The sequence below is a fragment of the Eupeodes corollae genome, chromosome 2, assembly GCF_945859685.1.
Source record: "Eupeodes corollae chromosome 2, idEupCoro1.1, whole genome shotgun sequence".
Taxonomy (NCBI): Eukaryota; Metazoa; Arthropoda; class Insecta; order Diptera; family Syrphidae; genus Eupeodes; species Eupeodes corollae.
The window spans coordinates 62,244,008-62,265,486 of NC_079148.1; the positions used below are offsets into that span (position 1 = coordinate 62,244,008).

Genomic DNA, 21,479 nt, shown 5'->3' on the forward strand with positions numbered 1-21,479 from the left:
TACCGGTATCCAAAAGAGAACAACAATCGATAAATTTTGTGCACTTATTCTTATTTGTCATAAAGGCGACACTCACCATCTGAACAGCATCCAAACTCTGAGTCAGCTCCTTGGTGTCATCATGTAGGGCATCCCGGTTCACGGCTCCAACTCTGGTCTTCACAATATAAGGGCAGTTTTTGTAAGTGTGCCCCTCGTCAGCACATTTGAAACAGGATCCAGCTGGTCGTTGCTCCTTTGGACATTTTGCTGCGATGTGCCCATACTTTGAGCAATTAAAACATCTCTTGGACTGCTCGTTGTTTGATGCTGAAGTTGAGGGAACCATATTTCCTCCAGAAGTTGTTGCCCTAGCAACCATAGTCCTCGGAACTCTTCTTTTTTCGTATCGTGGCAAGAGGTTTTTGAGCTCTACTATAGTTTTGGCGGCAAAAAGAATAGAGACATTTGCTGGTGAATCCCTCAAACCATCGATAATGAATTCGATCAACTCTGCCTCATCGATTTCAGCATGTGACCCAAGTTCTTGCATACATATGACATATCGAAGAAGTGGCTCGCCCTGACGACGTACTCTCTCACTCAGTTGACGATAGACCTGCTGTCTGCTCATCTTATGGTCGAATTCTTTGATAAGTATTTGCTTCAAAGAATCCCAGTTGTCAACGTAGACCGTGCGTAACAGCATTTTCGCAGTTCCCTGCATGAGACGGCGTGCAGACAAGTACTTGCATCGGTCATCGCATCCCAGCGAGTCGGTCACATCTTCGTAGTCAACTATCCATTTAGTGATGCTGTATGGATCGTCACCGTTGAATGCAGGAACAGCATTTTCGATGTCTGAGAAGTCCACTGCACGCCATGGTGCAACCGAAGATGTTGTGGGCGCTTCCATCTGGTCCAATTCTTTCCTTAGCTCAAGGATTTTTTTCCGACGCTCAAGTCTGGCCAGCTCTTGTTCTTCTTCCAAGTCTTGGACATCAGAAGCTGTATTACTGTGCCTGTTATCAGAAGCGGCCAGTGTTTCGGAAGTATTCTCTCCATTCGGAGATGCAGAAGGTGGAGTTTCCTCGGTTAGCTCAGCAGAAGGTGGAGTTTTCTCAGTTAACTCACCAGAAGGTTGTTGGGGTGCCACTGTAACTGTACTTTCATACAATGCCCGAAGTTGAGCTAGAGAAGCCGTGTCTGGCACATCTACTCCAGCGCTCTGAAGTGCTTCAACCAATTGTGCTTTGTTGAGTTTTGTCATAGCTGGCTTTAAATCCGCAAAAAGAGGTAATATACACAATAATTTAGTTTTCTTTTGGTGTATTACCCCACATCTGACGTTGTGGTATATAATTTCTTTATTAAAATATAACTCTTATTTAAAGACTACAAATCTAATTCGACTGGCTTGGGCGCGTCCGTTGAAAAGAATAGACGTTAGAATACAAATTTTTATGAGAGCGAGCCAAACAACCTTTTGTCTCGCTTCTATGTCTCAGGTTTCAGAGTTTCGCGCTCAGCGTGCGACATCTAGCTACGAAACTCTGAAACCTAAACATAAGGGGAATTACACATTATTAATGATAGTTGCCTTAATTTTATACTACAATATAGAGGTTCTTTGTGAGTTCAGATTGTAAGAAATGCAAAAAAAGGAGAACGTAGTCAACCTTGAAGCGTTTTCTAAAGTTTGAGACAAGTTTCTACTTATCTGGATCAATTCTGAAATTGTTTAGAAGAACCTAGGCATAAAATGTGTAATTAACCAAATTTTTCCACCGAAAATTTAGCTAATATTACAAAACACAACATGAAACGGTCTTCCTATATGAACCCACTTAAAAGCGCTTCTTTTTTACGTCTCACCATTTTATTTAAAAATTAAATTTTTGGGTCATATCCATAGTTCTTGGATAAGGTCTGATTTTGTTTTTGCTGAACTAAACTATAGTTTATTTTATTTATAGAAAATTTAAACACATTTTAAAACGATAACCTATAGTCTAAAAATAAATAAAACAGAACGTATGTTTAAGATATTGTTAACGTTATAAAATATCAAAAATAAACAATTGTGATAATTTTTTGCGAGGCATATTATTTGAAAATATAAAAACAAAAATTAAAATGTCAATCGACCTAAGTTGGAATTCTATCGCCCAAAAATATGAAAGCTCTCCCTTAACCCAAACCGATCCCTTTAAAAAAAAACGATTAGATAAGCTTGCAGGATTCCTGGCCACGTAAAAGCTTTCATAGTTGCGAAGCACCAACAAGCCTCGGATACGGACGGATTTCCTGTTGACAACCAACGCAAACGAATAAAGGACAACGAACTTCGAACTAGCGGAGGCCCTAGACTGCTATAAAGCAGTCATCACCGCCATCCAGGAAATACGATGGGATGGGCCGGGCAAAAAGAGGATGAAAAACTGAGATATTTACTATGGTGACTGCTACCACGAAAACCAACAGCGCTTATTTGGATGTGGCTTCGTCATTGGAGCCAGACCTAGGCAAGAAGTCTTGAGCTATAGGTGCATCAATGAGCGCCTCACGACCATACGCATCAAGGCTAAATTTGGCAACATTAGCCTGATATGCGCGCACGCCCCCACAGAAAAGAAAGACGACAACCCCAAAGATATGTTCTTCGAGCTCTTAGACAAAACATAGGAGCAGTGCACTAGCTACGATATTAAAATAGTCGAGAGCGATTTTAATACCAAGCTAGGAAGGGAAGACATCTTTGGTGGAATAATCGAGAAGAACAGCCTGCACGATAACACTTCAGACAACGGATTCAGGCTCATAGATTTTGCTGGAGCGCAAAACGTCATGGTAGCCAGTATGCGTTTTCTACACCTCAACATCCACAAAGGAACTTGGACTTCTCCAGATCAATCTACCGTCAACCAGATTGACCAAAATGCGATCGACGCCAGACACGCTTCCAGCATCATGGATGTCCGGACTTTCCGAGGAGCTAACATCTACTCGGACCACTACCTCGTTGCAGCCAAGGTAGCACTTCGGATTTCCAGACCAAAGGGAAAACAGGGAGTTGCTGGGACAACAACGTCGAACGGTTACAATCGCCAGAGATCGCCAAATCCTTTCCCACCGATTTACAAGTAGCCTCTCTCGAAGTTCTCTGCTGCCAACACAATGTATCGAAAACGAGTGGCAGCATTGCCAAGATGCAATCAGAGAAGCCGCCTCTAATGTGCTGGATTTCAAACAGCCACCAACAAGGAACCCCTGGTTTGATGAGGAATGTCGGCAGGCAAATGCAGCCAAGCAAGAGGCATGCAAAGCGGCGCTGCATAAAAGGACGAGCTGCTCGTGAGCTCTATGAGCAGAAGAGGCGAGAGGAACGCCGACTTCTCAGAAGGAAAAAGAGAGGGCATGAGAAGCGTGCGGTCGAAGATGTTGAGAGGTATAAAAGCAGGAATGAGGTTCGAAAGTTTAATGAACAGGTGAAACGAAATTCACAGGTACATAAACCTAGAACCGAAGGCTGCAAAGACGAAAGTGGAAAAATCATAGTGGAACCGCAGTCAATGCTGAGGATATGGAAGGACCACTTCTGCAGACTGTATAACGGCGACGACGAACTGAATTCCGTTTCCATTCAACATAGACGACGAAAGCCAACAATCCCGTCCTCCCGACTTAGACGAAGTCTAAGCTGAAGTCTAATAAAGCCCCTGGAGCGGATGGCTTGAATGTCGAGCTCTTTAAAGAAGCTGGAGATAAGTTGGTTAGGAGCATGCACCAACTTATCTGTAAGATATGGACGGAAGAAAGCATGCCCGATGAATGGAACCTCAGTATTGTTTGCGCGATCCTGAAAAAAGGAGACCCTCTAAATTGCGCCAACTATAGAGGAATCAGTCTACTTAACACTGCCTATAAAATCTTCTCTGCCGTAATATGTGAACGTCTAAAGCCCATCGTCAACAACCTGAAAGGTCCTTATCAGTGTGGTTTTAGACCAGGAAAGTCCACAGTTGATGAAATATTCACATTACGGCAGATCCTGGAAAAAACCCAAGAACACCAAATCGACACCCAGCATCTACAGGGACGAGCTGTATAGAGCCATGTCTAGTTTTGGCATCCCTGCCAAACTCGTCCGTTTGTGCAAGATGACCATGGAGAATTCACGCTGCTCCATAAAAGTTGGAAACAACTTAACAGAACCTTTCGATGCCAAAAAAGGTTTTAGACAAGGTGATGCGCTGTTATGCGATTTTTTTAACATCGTACTTAAAAGAATAGTGCAGAGCTCACACGTCAACACTAGAGGCACTATCTTTCAAAAGTCTGTCCAATTACTGGCATATGCTGATGACATTGACATAATCAGAGGAACTCAGCGTGATGTCAATGAGACTTTTGTGAGTATTGAGGCAGAGGCGGCAAAAATGGGTTTAACGGTTAATGAGGGCAAAACAAAATAAATGTTGTCGTCAAGAAAGGACTTACAACACTGACGTCTTGGTCAAAACGTCACCATCGACAGACGTAACTTTAAGGTAGTCAAGGACTTCTTCTACCTAGGCTCCGGTGTAAACGCACAAAACAACACCAGCGCTGAGATCAAACGCAGAATAATTCTTGATAACCGCTGTTTCTTTGGACTAAGAAAGCAATTGAGTGGTAAAGTCCTCTCTCAAGGGACCAAAGTGTTGCTATGTAATACCCTTATAATCCCCGTTCTGCTATGCGGTGCAGAAGCATGGACTATGACCAAAGCGGATGAAGGCATCTCGCTTTGAGAGAAAAGTTCTTCGTGTGATCTACGGTCCCGTATGTAGTGAAGGAGATTGGAGGAGAAGATGGAACGACGAGCTGTACGGGCTGTACAGCGACGTAGACTTAGACAGAAGAGTAAAAGTCCAACGACTACGATGGTTGGGTCACGTAGAGCGCATGGAAACCAATGCTCCGGCCCGGAAAGTCTTCGAATCCACACCCACAGGGCAGCGCAGTAGAGGAAGACCGTGGATCAGTTGGCGCGCACAAGTGGAAGGTGGAAGTGAAGTGGAGCGCGAAACTGGAGACATGTAGCTAGGGACCGAGCTGGCTGGAGACGCTTGTTGGATGAGGCCCAGGTCCACCCCGGACTGTAGCGCCACCTTAAGAAGAAGAAGATTATCTCTCGATCTAAAACACCTAGATAGCTGAAGTTTCAGGATTGTGATCTACGAATCATTCCTTCCCTTTCCAATGGTGCACCTATCTTTGAATGAGACCAATTTTACAACAAGTTATGGGCAAAAATCCAAGTTCAAACTTAAAATGCGAATATCTCGCTTACTATCCGTCCTATAGGCTGCATTAGAATAAAAAAAAAAGTTAATGCCAAAAAATATCAAAAAAAAAACTTATCTCAGTATCAGTTTACAGTTGCCTGAAATTAAATTATAAAATTCATAAAATTGCATTTCACAATTTCGTTTTGATTTTCGAGGTAATAAAAAACTGCCACGTTTAAACGAACCCAATGTGGATTTTAAGTTCTTAGTACAACTATAAAGCCCATGCAGTTCTCGTGTTATCGTTAAATAATACAAAAACACCCTTCGTTAAGTTTTCACCCATATTTCAAAACTCATCCGTTCCCTGCTTGTCACAAAATTTACATCAAAGCTTCGCCATATTTGTTAAAAAATTTCATATGTTTACATTTTTCTGTTTCTCAATCTCAATCTCACACACATCTATTCATCCTTTGGCAAGGTGGTGCATTCGAAAGAAAAAGTTACAATTTCTCAGAGTGCATATCATTAAATAAAAATTTAATAAATTACCACCAAAATTCACTCAATTTATAGTCGGTTGAAAATCTATTAAAATTGCTACCGCCACAATGTCCCGTAGTGTACGCGCTGAGACACGAAGTCGTGCCAAAGACGACATCAAGCGTGTAATGCAAGCCGTCGATAAGGTTCGGCATTGGTAAGAAATCAAAAAAGAATAAAATAAAAACCTTTGATAATGATATCGACTACAATTTCAACTTTCTAGGGAAAAGAAATGGGTTACAATCGGTGATACAACGATGAAAATTTACAAATGGGTGCCAATATCGAATAGCGAAAAGAAAAAAGTCCACCACCATTCGCACCATTCGAATTCCAAAGACAAGGAGAACACGTCCCAGAAGAGCACACCGCCCCAAATAACCCCCAGCTATACCGGAGGCCTCACTGCGGAGGATTCAAACACTTGTGAGTCCCGACCGTAGACCCAAAAGTCAAATCGATAGGGAATCTCCCTCAAGCCTCCTTCAAAACCCCAAAGACCATTGTGTGTTCAAACCAAATTTATGTTTCTCCTCTTGCAGGTTTCTCAATGGTGAGTGATTCGCAAGGTGCCACCGAGTTCGTCTCAAGTATGCCATTCTCCGAAGACTCGAACTCTCAAGGCAGCGATGGACCTGTGAAACGCTTGAAGACGAGCGACTAAGCCCAACACACCCAACTCACTTCGCTCAATTCTCCACCACACCACCATCCTCTTGTCGTCCTCGTCTCTGTAAATGTTAAGTTAAATAAGTTAAGTAATTATTGCTAATGTAACTGCCGTACGATTACGCGAAAACGATAACACCTATTCGCCCTCGTGGTCGTGGGTCAGTCACTATTTTTTATTTTCTTAGGTTCTCCCTTAAGTTTGATGGTCATAAGGGTTTGGTTGTAAAAATAAAAACAAAACAATTAATTAAGTAAAATTTTTGAAAGACAGTTGAATAATAATTAGAAAAAGCATTAGTAGTGAAACTGAAGATACATAAATAAATATTTATTAAACAATTAAAAACAACTCATTTTAAAAATAAATCAATATAAAAAATTAGTGACAAATAATATTTAAAAAAAAAATTAAAAACGAAAACAAAATAAATAAAAGCTTGAAAGTTATTTTTAGATTTTAATCAACTAGCCACATTCAAAGAGAAGATTTATATTTCAAAAAATAATTATTATATTACATTCTCACTTAATTATGCGAAAGAAAGTTGTATTCATTATATACATAAATATATATATTTTTTTTCAACATATTTGTCTTAGGTTCATAAAATTCTATTTTCTTCATTCGTACTGACGCAGCTCTGTATTATTATTACTATTTTCTTTTAATAATATTGCATAAGTGTTATTAAGAACTGTACAGTTAAAAAAAATTATTTGTAGTGCGTTTTCCTATTTATAAATACAATTATATATATAAATTAAAAATGAATTGAATCATAAATAAATTACGTAATGAATTTCATTAATGGTTTTACTTTTAACTTCCAAGTTGCGCCATTTTGAAATGATTTCTCCAAGCGTTGAACTTGTTTAGAAAAGGAAATTGTCACTGTAAAAAGCAGTGTAGAAAACTATCAGATAACTCACTTGAAACTACAGTTAGTAAGTAAGTAAGTATTCATTTATTGATTCGTTGTTTTAATACATTTGTTAACAATTGAATGAATTTAAAGCTATGGCATGAAATGAACCAACCTTCATAACTACTCTGAACGTCGAATTTGTCGAGTTGTAGAAGGTGAGTAAGGTCAATGATTCTCGAGAATTTTCTCCAGATGAGTCCTGAAACTAAAGGACGTTCTTATCCCTCTACCTTCCCAAAATCATCATCCATTCCCACATAAACAAGGCATACCAGCCTACGCTTATGTCACCAACTCTCATCCCACCTCCCACGTTTTTAATGGCTAAAAAGCTAGCAACGGTCCTATTTCCTATACTCCTTCTTACTCTAGGTAACCTAGCTGAATTGCTGTTACAGAATCCCAATCTTTTCCTTACACGTCAGAATGATGAATTAACATCAACTGACTCCTCACCCTTTCTCTTCCTCCCCAACCACCTCTCATCATTATTGGGCTGGATCTAAGGTGTTAAACGACCCGTGCCGATGATCAGCCTGGCTGGGGGCCCAATTCGAAAATAGCCCAGTCTTTAACGGAGCATCCGGATACCTGGCGACCTCCGGATTAACTAGCCTCATCTGTACATGCGAATCTCTGTGCGGATGGACCTTTTTTTCTTCGCGTCTCGTGGGACCAACAAATGAACAAAACAAACAACAAAAATAAAAACATATGTGAGACCGGTATCTCTTCAGGACCGGGCGGCAGCTGTGTGTCAAAGCATACTGTCAATCTCTTGCGGCCAACACAGAGAAGGGAGTAGTGGCTAATCATGGACCCTCCTCTGCTGTTGGTAGCAACGAGAATAAAAAGGTAGCGATACCTAATTTCAGTAGTGGTAGGGTTTTTAAAAATGGCCCTACCACTACTACTGAGAATACTTCCAGAAATGGAAAACTCTCTAAAGGCCTTTATAGACAAAGGCGGCAAGCGGCGAAAATCTTGAAGGCCTCTGGTACATCATCGGGGGCTGAAAAGACACCGCAGCAAACCTCTAGTGTCGAATGGGCCAGAAGCATACTTGCTACAACAAGATCCAATAAGGACTCTACGTCCAAAAGAGAAAGATCTCCTGAGGGGGCCGCACCGACACCAAAACGGCCTCGGGTGCATAACACCAGCACCCCCCTCAATCCCATCAGGAAACAATCCAGTTTCAGTGACGTCGCGAAGGGCAAAGTCGTGGTTGCGGTAATTGACAGGAGCGATGATGATGGCACAATGTCGGCTGATCGTTGGCAGTTGGTCAAGGTTAAGCTCTCGGGTGGCTTTTTGAGCATTTTGATAGAGCTTCCAGGACCACTTCCTTCCATAAGCGATGAGGGTTGGCATCAAGGCCATGTCAAACTCATGGTTTGTGGCGAACAGAGATCTTGTGAGCTTTACAAGCTTCTTGTCAGCCGGTTAGGTGAAGTTTGGAAAGGTGGGAAGCTCGAGGTTGTCGCTGTGGAAGACATTCCTAGCAGACCTAGAGGCCGCATCTGGATACCGATCGAACCTGCTGGTATCGAGGACATTCTCGAGATGGTCAAAGTGTGTAACCCGTCCCTTTCGACGCATAACTGGAAAATAGCCAAGCTAGAGGAAGTGAAGGGTCTTTATAGGAGCGCCATTGTGGTACTCAATAAAGAATCCTTGGCTCCTCTAGCCCTAAACGAGGGCTCCGTAAACTATGGCTTCGAATCCATCAAAATTAGAATTTATAAAAAAGATGAGGTTAACTCGGAAAGCGGGCCTTCAAAAACTACCGAAGGTGAACTAGCGGTTGGTGAACCTGGGACGTCGTCTTCTCTCCTAACAGAGGGTGACGATGCACCCATGCCCTCTCCAATTGTGACTCCACCCTCTACAAAAGTCGTAGACAGTCCATCCTTAATGGAGACTGAGGACGACCTTAACATTATCCTTCTGAGCGAGGACGAACTCTTGGGTTCATCCTCAGACTTAGAGGATGAACCCGTGGTGGAGGTTGATCTGCCTAATTGTAGCCATAATGCTGCAGTTAGTACAGATTAATCTCCAACACTCCATAAAGGCCTCGGCCTCACTTCTTCTCCGTCTGGCGAGTAACGGGGAAGACATTGTCCTGATCCAAGAGCCATGGATTGTAGGATCCGTTGTTCGAGGACTCAGGACTCCTGGATACTACACACTTTGTGTGACAGATAAAGGTGAACCTAGATCTTGCATACTAGTGAAACGCAGCATTAATGTATTTTTACTCCATCGTTTCAGTGACAGAAATACCACCGTAGCTAGGCTGGAAACAACCAAAGGGAGTTTCTGGCTGGTATCGGCCAGGAAAAACCCTGGAGAAAGTCGTCGCTGAAGCGGAAAGGCAAAGGATCCGCCTAATTATTGGGAGCGATGCTAACGCTCATCATACTGTATGGGGTAGCATGAATATAAACGACAGAGGTGAGTCTCTTTTTGATTATATTCTTGGTACTAACCTCTTAGTAAGTAATGTTGGTAATGAACCAACCTTCATAACAAAAACTCGACAAGAAGTCTTAGACGTAACTCTTGTCTCAGATAGTATACACCATATGATCTTGGACTGGAAAGTATCCAAAGAACACTCGTTCTCTGATCATAGATATATCCAGTTTAATATAAATGAGGATGATAACCCGAGTCCATTGACTTTTCGAAACTATCGGAAAACTGACTGGGCTTCATACAGGAACTCATTACAGAGTTTACTAGAACCTGGACTATCTAGTCCTTCCTCTAACGCTAACGAACTTGACAACAAAGACAATGACCTAACCTCAGCTATGAACAGATCGCTAGAAATTGCTTGTCCACTTATACACATAAGAGGAAAGAGGAAAGAGGAAACCACAATGATGGGCCTCAGAGCTTGACTCTTTCAAGAAAGAATGCAGGAAACTTTTCAACCGGGCCAAAGCTGCAAGACTAGTCTCTCATTGGAACTCCTACAAAGAATCCCTAAGAATCTACAAGAAGGCACTAAGGAAATCCAAGCGATCTTCTTGGCGATCCTTCTGTGGCATGATAGAAGAAACTTCTAAAGCCTCTAGGTTACGGAAAATTCTTTCAACTAATCCATCTATGCCAAGCTGCTTGTAAAATACAGACGGCTCCTGGACAAATTCAAGTAATGAATCGCTGAACTTACTATTGGACACTCACTTTCCTGGTAGTTCTCTTAGCGAAACTTGCAACAGTTTTATACGTTCAAGTTCAAATACAACATATCCACAAGGTCTGATCACAAAGGATAAGCTACAATGGGCTCTCAACACCTTCAAACCATTTAAAGCTGCAGGACTAGATGGAATAATACCAGCAGAATTACAAAAGACTTCTGATATAATTGCACCAATCCTTGAGGCAATTTTTACCAACTGTCTTTACCTGGTCTATGTTCCCTCGGCATGGAGAGAAGTTAAAGTTGTTTTTATACCTAAAGCAGGTAAATGCTCGCAAATCAATCCTAAAGATCTGCGACCTATAAGTCTATCATCATTCCTTCTTAAGATATTGTGAAGATTGATTGATATCCGTTTAAGGGCACGTATCGATACAAGACTTCTGTCTTCGTCTCAACATCGGTGGAAACAGCGTTACACACTTTAGAGTTCACTATGGTTGCTTTCCTTGACATCGAAGGTGCCTTTAACAATGTGGACACATCTGCATTCAATGCTTACTAGCAGAATAATTAACTCAAAACTGGACAACTCTTCTGGTAGACGATTCGTTAGTAGAGGGCCACCACAAGGTGGTGTTCTATCCCCTCTCCTCTGGAACCTAGTGGTGAATGAAATCCTAACTAGTCTGGATGCGGAGGGTTTTAAAATGATAGCCTATGCGAACGACGTTGCTAAAGCAGTTTCAGGAAAGCATCTTAACATCCTAAAAGAACTCTTACAAAATTCCTTGGACAGACTAATACTTTGGGCTGATCGGTGTGGACTGGGTGTTAACCCACACAAAACCGATCTGGTCTTATTTTCGATGAGATACAAAATTCCATTTGTCAACCCTCCTTATATTAAAGGAATCCAATTAAAATTCTCAGACGAGGCTAAATACCTAGGTCTTGTCTTAGACAAAAAACTAAATTGGAAACGCAACGTACAGGAAAGAGTCAAAAAAGCTACTGTAGCTCTCTTTTCTTGCAAAAAAGCTATTGGTAATAAATGGGGTTTAGAGCCCAGAATCACGCATTGGCTATACACATCGGTAATCAGACCGATTTTAACATACGGTGTGGCAGTATGGTGGACTGCTTTAGAGAAAGATATAAACAGGGATAAGTTAAATAAAGTCCAACGTTCAGCCTGCCTATGTATAAGCGGATCGCTTCGTACGACTCCGTCTGCAGCACTGGACACCTTGCTCTACCTTACACCTCTTGACATATTTAGCAAACAAATAGCTGCAAGCTCTGCTATTCGCCTCAAAGCTTCGTCGCAGTGGACTAACCACAACATTGGCCACTCCGTAATTCTTAGGTATTTAGAATCATTTCCAAAGCACACAGACTACATCATCCCCCAACTACAATTCTACAGAAACTTCCAGATTTCTATACCTACCAGATCTTTTTGGGAGGATAGGACATTCTTGGAGGATGAGTCAATCCACTTTTACACAGATGGCTCAAAAACCAAAGAAGGGGTTGGTGGTGGTGTGTACTCTGAACGACTGAAATTAAGTCTCTCATTCCGCCTTCCCAATCATTGTAGCGTGTTCCAGGTGGAACTTTTGTCGACTAAAGAAGTCTTGCCTTGGCTCAAAGAAAACGTGATATCAACATCTGATATCCGTATTTTCTCTGACAGCCAGGCCGCTATCAAATCTCTGGACTCGGTCTCTACAAACTCTATAACAGTCCATAACTGTCGATCATCTCTAATGGAGATGGCGCAACAGTTTAATATACACCTTTGCTGGGTGCCGGGCCATAGAGCTATTCCAGGTAACTGTAAGGCAGATGAAACACCTGGCCAACACTGGATTTAAAACGTTCAAGGTGCTTGCTCTCTCTAAGCATATCGCATATAAGCTCGATAAACAGACACTGTCTAAAGCACGCCACGACACTAAGCGTATTCTCAAATGACTTTTGCAGAAGCTGTATGGACGAGGAAGAAACGGTTCTTCATTTTCTCTGCACATGAACTGCTCTAGCTCGAAAACCTAGGAGAATTCTTCTTTAACGATCTAAACGATCTAAATCATATCGGTATAATCAGCCTCTCACGTTTCGTAAGGGACTCAAGCTGGTTCCATTGAGCTTAGGAGGAAGCCTCAAGATTCATGTGGTATCACAATGGGCCATTAGACTGGCCTAAGTGTGTCCGTTTCCATCTTGGACAGCCAATATAACCTAAGCTAACCTAAGCTATGGCATTGCCGTCAGCTCGGTTAGCAATTTGATATAAATGTATATAAAAAGTTCTTTTCATTACAAAATAATAAACAAGTATTCTATAAAATAAATCAGCTCAAAAAATCAAGCCATTGGAGGCGTAAAAATGTATGTTATTAATTACCACAATATTATTAAGAAATAATGATTACTTTTTGCAATTGATTTCAACTTTAATTTCAATTACGAGTAATTAGTAATATACCATTCAATTACTTTATATTGTAATTGAAACAAATTCACTAACTAATTACATGTCATTAAATATTGCAAAATGTTTGTTTTAGTTCTTGGGAAAAAGCACTTTTAAATTACACCAAGTCACAAAAGTCTACATACGATTTCAAATTGTTTTCAATTGTTGTTTTTTATTAAAAAGTAGTCAACATAAGATTTTTTTCATTAATATATTTCACATTTCTTTTAAATAAGAAAATAAATAAAAAATAACAAAAAGTTCTTCAGAACTGGGAATCTGAAATAGAAAAAGGTTATACGAGTCTGTTTTTGGTATTCACAAAAGTCTACATACGGTATTACTTGGTAATGAATTTGTAGCTATCAGTATCGTGTTGAGCCACCATTTGCTGTTATAACCTCTCCTAATCGTGATGGCATAGAAAGAGCTAGTTTTTGGGTAAGTTCGGGTGAAATATTGGCCCATTCTTCAGCTAAAACACTTTTGAGCATTGGAATCAATGTTACGGTCCTTTCTCTAAGCTTCTGCTTAAGATGGGCCCATAGATGCTCAATAGCATTATGGTCAGGCAATATTGGGGGATGTTCAAGTTTTGATCTACCGTTGTAAAGCAACCACTCGTTGTCTTGCATAAATATATAATTGGACTCAAGGTCCAATTTCTGTGTGCTCCTGATTAATTTGTCTTTAAAATGTTAAGATATTTATGCCGATCCATTATCCCGTCTATGAAGTGCAACTCCCCAACTCCTTTCGCCGGCATGCATCCTCATACCATAACAGATCCCCCTCCATGTTTAATAGTTGGAGAAATGTTTTTCAAGGTGAACGCTGTATTTGGCTTTCGCCATACTTTGGACCTTCCATCTCGTCAAAAAACATTAAATTTGCATTCGTCAGTGAATATCACTCGTTCCCAGAATTTTTTATCAGTAACATGTTTTTTTTATACTTTTTAGCGTACTCCAATCGTTAAAATCTGTTTTTGGAACTTATCAATGGCTTTTTTCTTGCTACTCGTGAGCTCACACCAGACCTTTTTAGTACACGATAAACAGTTTCGGGATGAACTGATATATTTTCAAATGATTGCAGTTCAGCCGCAAGTTTTATGGCACTCTGTTTTGGATTCTCCACAACTTTTCGCACAACTTTCCTCATCGTCGGATCATCCAATTTCCTCGGCCGTCCAATTCTTCGCCTACTATCGTAGTTACCCGTTTCGTTATAGTTTTTTATTATGGTCTGAATTGAGGCCTTATATAAATCCAATCTTTTCCCAATTTTCGCCATTGACATTCCTTCGTTTTTTGTGTTTTATAACGATTTTTCGAACTTCGGATGAGATTTCTTTTCTGCCAGACATTTCATGTTTTTATAATACTTCCAAAATAAAAATAAACTAAATGCAAGATACGTTACTTAAACACGACAACATGTGTAATCATATTTACCTTCATTCGCGGTAACGGTATTTTCGGCCAATTCCATGATCGCATGTAGACTTTTGTGACATTTATTTTGCGTTTCTTTTCAGTTATTTTCGATTTTATTGCGGTGTGTAAGAAAATGTTACTATTTTATGTTGCTTATAAATATTAGAATACTTTATAATGCATAAAGTGCATACAAAAAAAGCTTTCTCTTATTTCAACAAAATGATTAAGAAATTTCGCATCGTATGTAGACTTTTGTGACATGGTGTACATTTAAAGTAATCGATTTCTCGGTTGCAATTCATTACGTATTTTAATTTTAATAAACAATAAAAGAATTCAATGAATGTTGTTTTTAGTAACAAAATTTTGCTTTATTAAAATGGAATCTAACTTTTGGCAAAAAAACTTGAAGTATTTAAAAGACAAATATAAATTTAAATAAACTAATTTATTATAAAACAACGCAGGAAAATAATTTTGTAACATTTTGCCTACCCTAAAATTTTGTATATGAATCAAATAACTATATACATAAATAAATTGGGTAGCGCAACAGTCCGTTGAGAACTTGGGCCTAGTGACTTACAACTCTTAACCATTCCTGTGTGCGAGTACTGTTGTCAGGAATGGAGGGGACCTAAAGTTTTACGCCGAATCCAAACGGCTAATTTGAGAAAGCACTTGGAAAATTTGTCAATTCCTCGCAAGAGGCAGTACTCGGAAAAAAAAAACTTTAAATGGAACCCAAGACCTCGGGTATGACAGTCCAACGCCCTAACCATCATGCTACGGGTACTACAAGACTAATAACTGAAGAAGTTTATTTCAAAAACGAAAATCCGATTATCTATAGGTTTGCTAATTTCCCTAAATTTTTATTGACGTTTTTATTTGGCATTCCAGAAGCTTTTTGAACTCTTTTCAAGATAATTGGCCAGCTTTAAATAAACTTCTTTTCAATTAAGAAAAGTCTGCCATGCTATCCTATTGAGTTTAACTATAGGATATCTGAGAGCTAAACTTTATAACGCTATAATTTAAAAATGTTTCCATAATTTTAGCTAAATTATTTTACATACTCATAGTTTAGTATTTTCTGTGCAAATAAATAAAGTTCAACGTAAGTGAAGTAAGGTTCCAAGTTTACGACACCTGCAAAACTTACTATTTGTCTTCGAATAGATTGGCGTTCAAAGAATGCAGATGCCTTCTTAAGAAATCGCTGATGTCACTCAGACATTTGTATGTCTAAACGTCAAATGGTTTTTTTTTTCAAAAAGTATAGTTTTTGATTTTAAAATTATTAAAATTAACCTCATTCTCATAATAATCACTCAGATATTCGGGATTGCAAAATAAACATGACGTACGTTTTTCTGAGCCAAAGGTTATTAAGTTCGGTCAAGTTTATATAAAGATCAAACATTAAGAATTGCACTGATAATTAACGTGAATGGACTTTTAATTGAGATACGCTGTAATTCTTTAAAATATGTTTATGTTTGATTTAGTTTAAAAGTGGAAGTACTCAAAAATATTCTTGACTTTAAAAATAATAGGCAATAGAAAACTGCCATCTTCTTTAAATATTTACAAAAAAAAAAACACAGAAAGAAGTCAACATTTTTGTTAAAGGCTTTAAAATACAATCAAACATTTGTCTCCTTTTCAATAAATTTCCGTTGCCGAAATAAAATATAAATATCAATTTTCACTTCGTATTCGCTGAAATCTAAAAAGTCACAAATAAATCTTTTTTATTCTTTTATGATTTCTAACAGTTTTTTTTTTAATGTGATCGAATTTGAGACATTTTATAGCAGATTCTTGGCATGGTATGCGAAATTGCTAACTTATAATTCAAACAGTGTTTTTTGACAGCTTTCTATTTAGTACGGAAATCTCTAATAGAATTAAGAATCTCCATCTTAAATCTCATTTTGATAAAGTGAAGTGTGTTATCGCCCTCAACAAATAATTACGAATCACATTCAACAAAAAAAAACTGGCATCACTTTTTATTAATTCCAAATATTCTCTGACTGCTGCCATTTTCGTGTTAGTCATTAGGTGCTCAACTGAACGCACTTGTATGTATCACTCGGACTGCATTCTTCCTTTCACATTAAAAAATAAAAGAAAACACAAATTAATTTTTCTCATTATTGTTCATAAAAAGTCTTAATTTTGCATTCAACAAACGCAACAATTGCATCTAAATCAAAATAATGAACTCAATAATGGATATACCCAATTAAGTGGCTCACAATTTTTACTTCAAAGTGGTCTTATCGAGACTATACTATGTGGATTATGTGCGGGTGTGTTGACCAAAGTGACTAGGCATTGGCTCGTGTGATTGCTAATTACTGCATAGAAAAAAGAGGAAAATAAATTACACTAATTCCTTCTTAATGGCGAATTCTATTTTCTAAATAATCTATCTAATCGGTGCACCAACAAAGAAAATAAAATCGTTGCTTTTGTTCCAATCCAAGTGTATACTCTCGATTTCATGATCTTTTCTTCTTCTGTTGCACTTTCGCACCTCTCAAACTCAGCCCAACTATCGACATCGACGACTTTTAGCAGGCTCGTTTTTGTCGTTGTCGTTGTCGTTGCCGTTGTCGTTTCATTCCTCCTCCCTCTGCCGTTTCCGTCTCCGAATCCCCGTCCAAGTACGAGGGTGTAGTACAATATCGCATTGAACACAACAACAACAACACATAAAGAAGAAAAAAAAATCACAAAGAACTACCACTCTGTCGCCGCCGCCCGCCGCCTGCCGTCAGCAGCCACTCTCCAGTTCTCCACTCCATACAACCCACCACCATCACGTTCGCCCAACAACAACAACAACAGGAACAACAACTTCAACAAAAATAACAAACTAAAGAAAATAATTTACAAAAAAAAATAAAAGCAAAGCAATAATGCGCGAATTCAAAGTTGTGGTGTTGGGCTCCGGGGGTGTGGGCAAATCCGCCCTCACAGTGCAATTTGTGTCGGGCTGCTTCATCGAGAAGTACGACCCCACCATCGAGGATTTTTACCGCAAGGAAATTGAAGTCGATAATTCACCATGCGTCCTCGAGATCCTCGACACCGCAGGCACAGAGCAATTCGCTTCGATGCGGGATCTCTACATAAAGAACGGCCACGGCTTCATTGTGATGTACTCGCTGACCAATCACCAGACCTTCCAGGATATATCCAGCATGAAGAATGTCATCAATCGCGTCAAGGGCAGTCAGCCCGCCCCCATTCTCCTAGTCGCTAACAAATTTGATCTAGACTGCCAAAGAGAGGTCTCCACAGCTGAAGGCAATGCTTTGGCCCAACAATGGGAATGTCCCTTTATCGAGGCATCGGCAAAGGATCGAATCAATGTCAACGAAGTGTTTGCAACAATTGTAAGAGAAATGAATATTTCTTCAGAGAAAAGACAGAAAAAAAGTGATTGGTGTTGCACGCTCTTATAGCGAATATTATTTTAAACAAAAGCAATTTATTAATCAAAACAAAAACAAAAAAAATTAAATAATCATTTACGTGCAAGTGAACTAAAAAACAGAAAAAAAAACAAAAAAAAAATAAAAAAAACTTAATCCAAAATAAAGGACAAATAACAAACAAAAAAAAAGCAAAAAAAATAAAAATAAAACAGTACTTTTATATAAATTAATGTATAATTTTTTATATATTGAACTTAAAATTCTATACATATTATATACATGTTTAGCTGATAAATCGAGAACGATAATGGGAAGCATTAAGCATTTTTTAATGTTCATTGAAACGAAGAAATATTAAGAGCATTTTCTCCTTATCCTTATCCTCATTCCCTTATCCTTATTACCTTGTTCCTCTTCCTTTGCATCTTCCTTGTCTATCAACCCCAATTAGCAACGCAATCCCAATCCCAATTAAATGTCCACTAATGAAGAACGTACCCATCTTAATCATCATCCCTCTAACACCTAGTTCCCTCTTCTAGATGTATAAACAACAACAACAACAACACACGATATGCATATATATTATTATAAAAATTTAAAAAAAAAAGCATGTGGTAAAATTAAAACAAACAAAAATAATTATGTAATGATATCTGAGTGGCAAATAAGAAAATAAAAAATTAAAAAGAAACTAATGTACGTTGTGTGCTGGTCTACAGGAAAATTAAACAAAACAAAAAATTACTACATTTTTCTTTTAATTTAATTATTTTTTTCTTGGAAAGAAAAAAAACTTTCCAAAGCAAAACAAACTTTGTCAAATTATGAGAATTAAAAACAAACGAACCCTTTACATAAAAATACTTACAATATTATATTACCTACATATTTTATATAATAATTATTATTTCAATCTTGCTTAGTTTTTATTTTTTTTTTCTTCTTAAAAAAGCAAACAAAATTTGTATAATTTAAGAAACTGTATAGCGCAAAAAATACCGTTAGTCAATAAATTTTCTTTATGAAAAATTAAAAAATATGTATTAATTTTTCATTTATAAGTAATTTTTTGCAGGACGAGCAACCAAGTCGTTTGATTGAATTTCAGGTCTTGGAAAATCTTAAAGGTAAGCGTTGATAAGTTGCTGGAAATGATGGTGATAAGGACCCTTTTGATGAGTTTAGGTAAAAGTCAGTGCATTGGAAAACGATCCTAATTTTATGACGACGTCGAGAAGAACGATTTTATTATCTGGGAGTTTCTTGAAAACACAGCTGCTTCACAGATTGTGTTCGAAAAAATATGTCTACATATTTACTTTTGTAATTTTTGTTTAACAATTGTTTAGTTAATCTTGGATTTGACCCAGTAGATGTTTTCATAGTAGCAGTTAAACAAATTTCAAACGAGGATATGGATACACGAAAGTCCGAATAGGAATAAGAGCGTATGCATGTTTTAGACGGAGATGTATTTCATTTTTGGGAACCTTACAAAATAGGTTGTTAAACGGGATGATAAGTTAGTCTTCTTATGTTCTGATCATCTTAAAAATGCTCTTCTACTCCAAGAAAACATGTGTATTCATCAAACTAGGTTAATAGGGAACTTAACAAGAATCTTCTAGCTTGTTTTAGATTTCGCAACAGTTTTCTTCCAATTTGTGTGGGAAAAAAGGACAAAACTTAATCGATAGTGTGCACATACGTTTTCAGATTTGTTATTGAAATAAATCTTTGACTATTATATTCGTTTTAAGAATAGTTAATTATAATTTAATTCAATTGCTTCGTCCTTGCCTTCGTTTTGATTCAAGTCGATAACATACGTAAATGACTGTTTTCAAACATAATGTTTGCAACAAATTGAACTTTCATTACACAAAATAAAAATTAATATAATTATAAACAACGTATTTTTCTAAAACAAATGTTATAAAATCATAAAAAAAAACCTTCAAAATTAAAAAAAGGAAAAAATAACTGGAAGCCGTTATCGGAAATGAAAAAGGTCAAGAGGCCCTTGTTTGTTTACACAGAAATAAAAAAATCGGAAAACAGCTAAAATTTAACAAATTTATAGCTAACTTATTAAATGTTTCCAAAAGTTATAAACAAACGTTCTAATTTCAAAAGGAAGCAACAGAAACAAGAAAACTATCTCATAAACGTTTTTGAGCTTTAAATGATCTCAGGAACCCATCGTTGTCTCCAGAGGGTGAGGATTTTGGGATACCCTGCAATTAGTTTCTTATTACATACAAAATGTATTTTTAGTTTTGAAATGTTTGCGAATAAAGGAAAAACAATAAACATTTGTTTTGGTTTAGAAAAAGCCTTTGTTTTATTTCCTTTCATTTGATACCTATTTTTTGAAAATCGGACAAGAACTTGCGAAGTTATGATAATTTTATAAATTTTTTTTGAAACAAAAATTTTAACGACCAATAGCCTAGAAATTTGCTCAATTTTGTTTTGAACAATGTTTAAGACGCTATATTTAAGCTTGTAGTAGACATATCAAAATGATTTATATACCAAATTTTTTATCTATTTGTCAAGAATATAAAGAAATTTGAATTTTGAAAATCGGTTTGAAAATAAAAATAATACGACCCGTTTTTGAAAAAATCTTGATTTTTTTAGATTTTATTGTCTAACTCAATCAATTTTTAAGATCGAGTTGTTTTTTTGAATGTATCGTCTTAGTGACAAATTAAGCTTTCTAAAAACACCTAATTTATAAAATTCGGTGCAGTATTTTTCAAGTTATAGACGTTTTAGGTGCACTTGAAAGAGAATTTTTAAATTTTCCTTGCATTTGTCTGTAAAATATTATGATGGCATCATGTATAGGGTATACTACGGATCTCGACAAAAAAGATATTTAAGGGTTCCTGAGATGATTTTGAGTCGAAAAGCTTAAGACATAATTTTTTCATTTCAGCTTCCCTTTCGAGTTATAACGGTTTTTATAATTTTGGAGAAATATATTCTTAACTGCCTGTAACTTGGCCAAATTTGGACCGATTTTTGATTTGTTTTTTGACATGGATAAAGAATGTTTAATCCTTCAAACTTTACCTAATACTTTTTTAATGCAAATAACGGTTTCCGCGCAATTCAAATTAAAATGTGTAATTTGTTTATTTTTAACTTTTTAGTTCGAGTTTTGTATTTTTTTTAAAGTTTTCTTTTAAATAAGTTAATTTTCTAAAAGCATTTAACATTTTTTTTTTTCAAAACAAAAGAATATTTTCAAATTTAATTGAAATAAATTAAATGTACGGACAAATTCCAATCTTTTTCGTTGGTTTATTATGAGAACTCTCAGGCATTTTAGCAGAAATGGTAAACATTTTCATCAACTTTTTCTTCTTTAATGATGATAAAATTAAGATAGAACTAACCCTTCTCAAGGATTGTAGTAATGAGATTTGTATTGATTGATAACTGTTTTAACACTGAATTTTAGCCTGATATAATTTCCGACCTTTACAACTGAAGCTAGAATAGTTTAAATCAAAGCATATCA

At 37.5% G+C, this 21,479-nt stretch overlaps 2 protein-coding genes across 2 annotated transcripts; both read left to right on the forward strand.

Annotated features, from left to right (window-relative positions):
* Positions 1 to 5,625: 5,625 nt before the first annotated feature.
* Positions 5,626 to 7,278, forward strand: LOC129945717 (B-cell CLL/lymphoma 7 protein family member A). Its single transcript, XM_056055584.1, has 3 exons — positions 5,626 to 5,955; positions 6,025 to 6,227; positions 6,344 to 7,278. Exons 1-3 carry the CDS (start codon positions 5,867 to 5,869, stop codon positions 6,463 to 6,465), a joined length of 414 nt encoding a protein of 137 aa, XP_055911559.1. The 5' UTR covers positions 5,626 to 5,866; the 3' UTR covers positions 6,466 to 7,278.
* A 9,277-nt stretch (positions 7,279 to 16,555) lies between these two features.
* Positions 16,556 to 18,983, forward strand: LOC129946098 (ras-related protein Rap-2c). The gene has a single exon (XM_056056134.1). The coding sequence runs from the start codon at positions 17,420 to 17,422 to the stop codon at positions 17,966 to 17,968; it is 549 nt and encodes a 182-aa protein (XP_055912109.1). The 5' UTR covers positions 16,556 to 17,419; the 3' UTR covers positions 17,969 to 18,983.
* Positions 18,984 to 21,479: the final 2,496 nt, after the last annotated feature.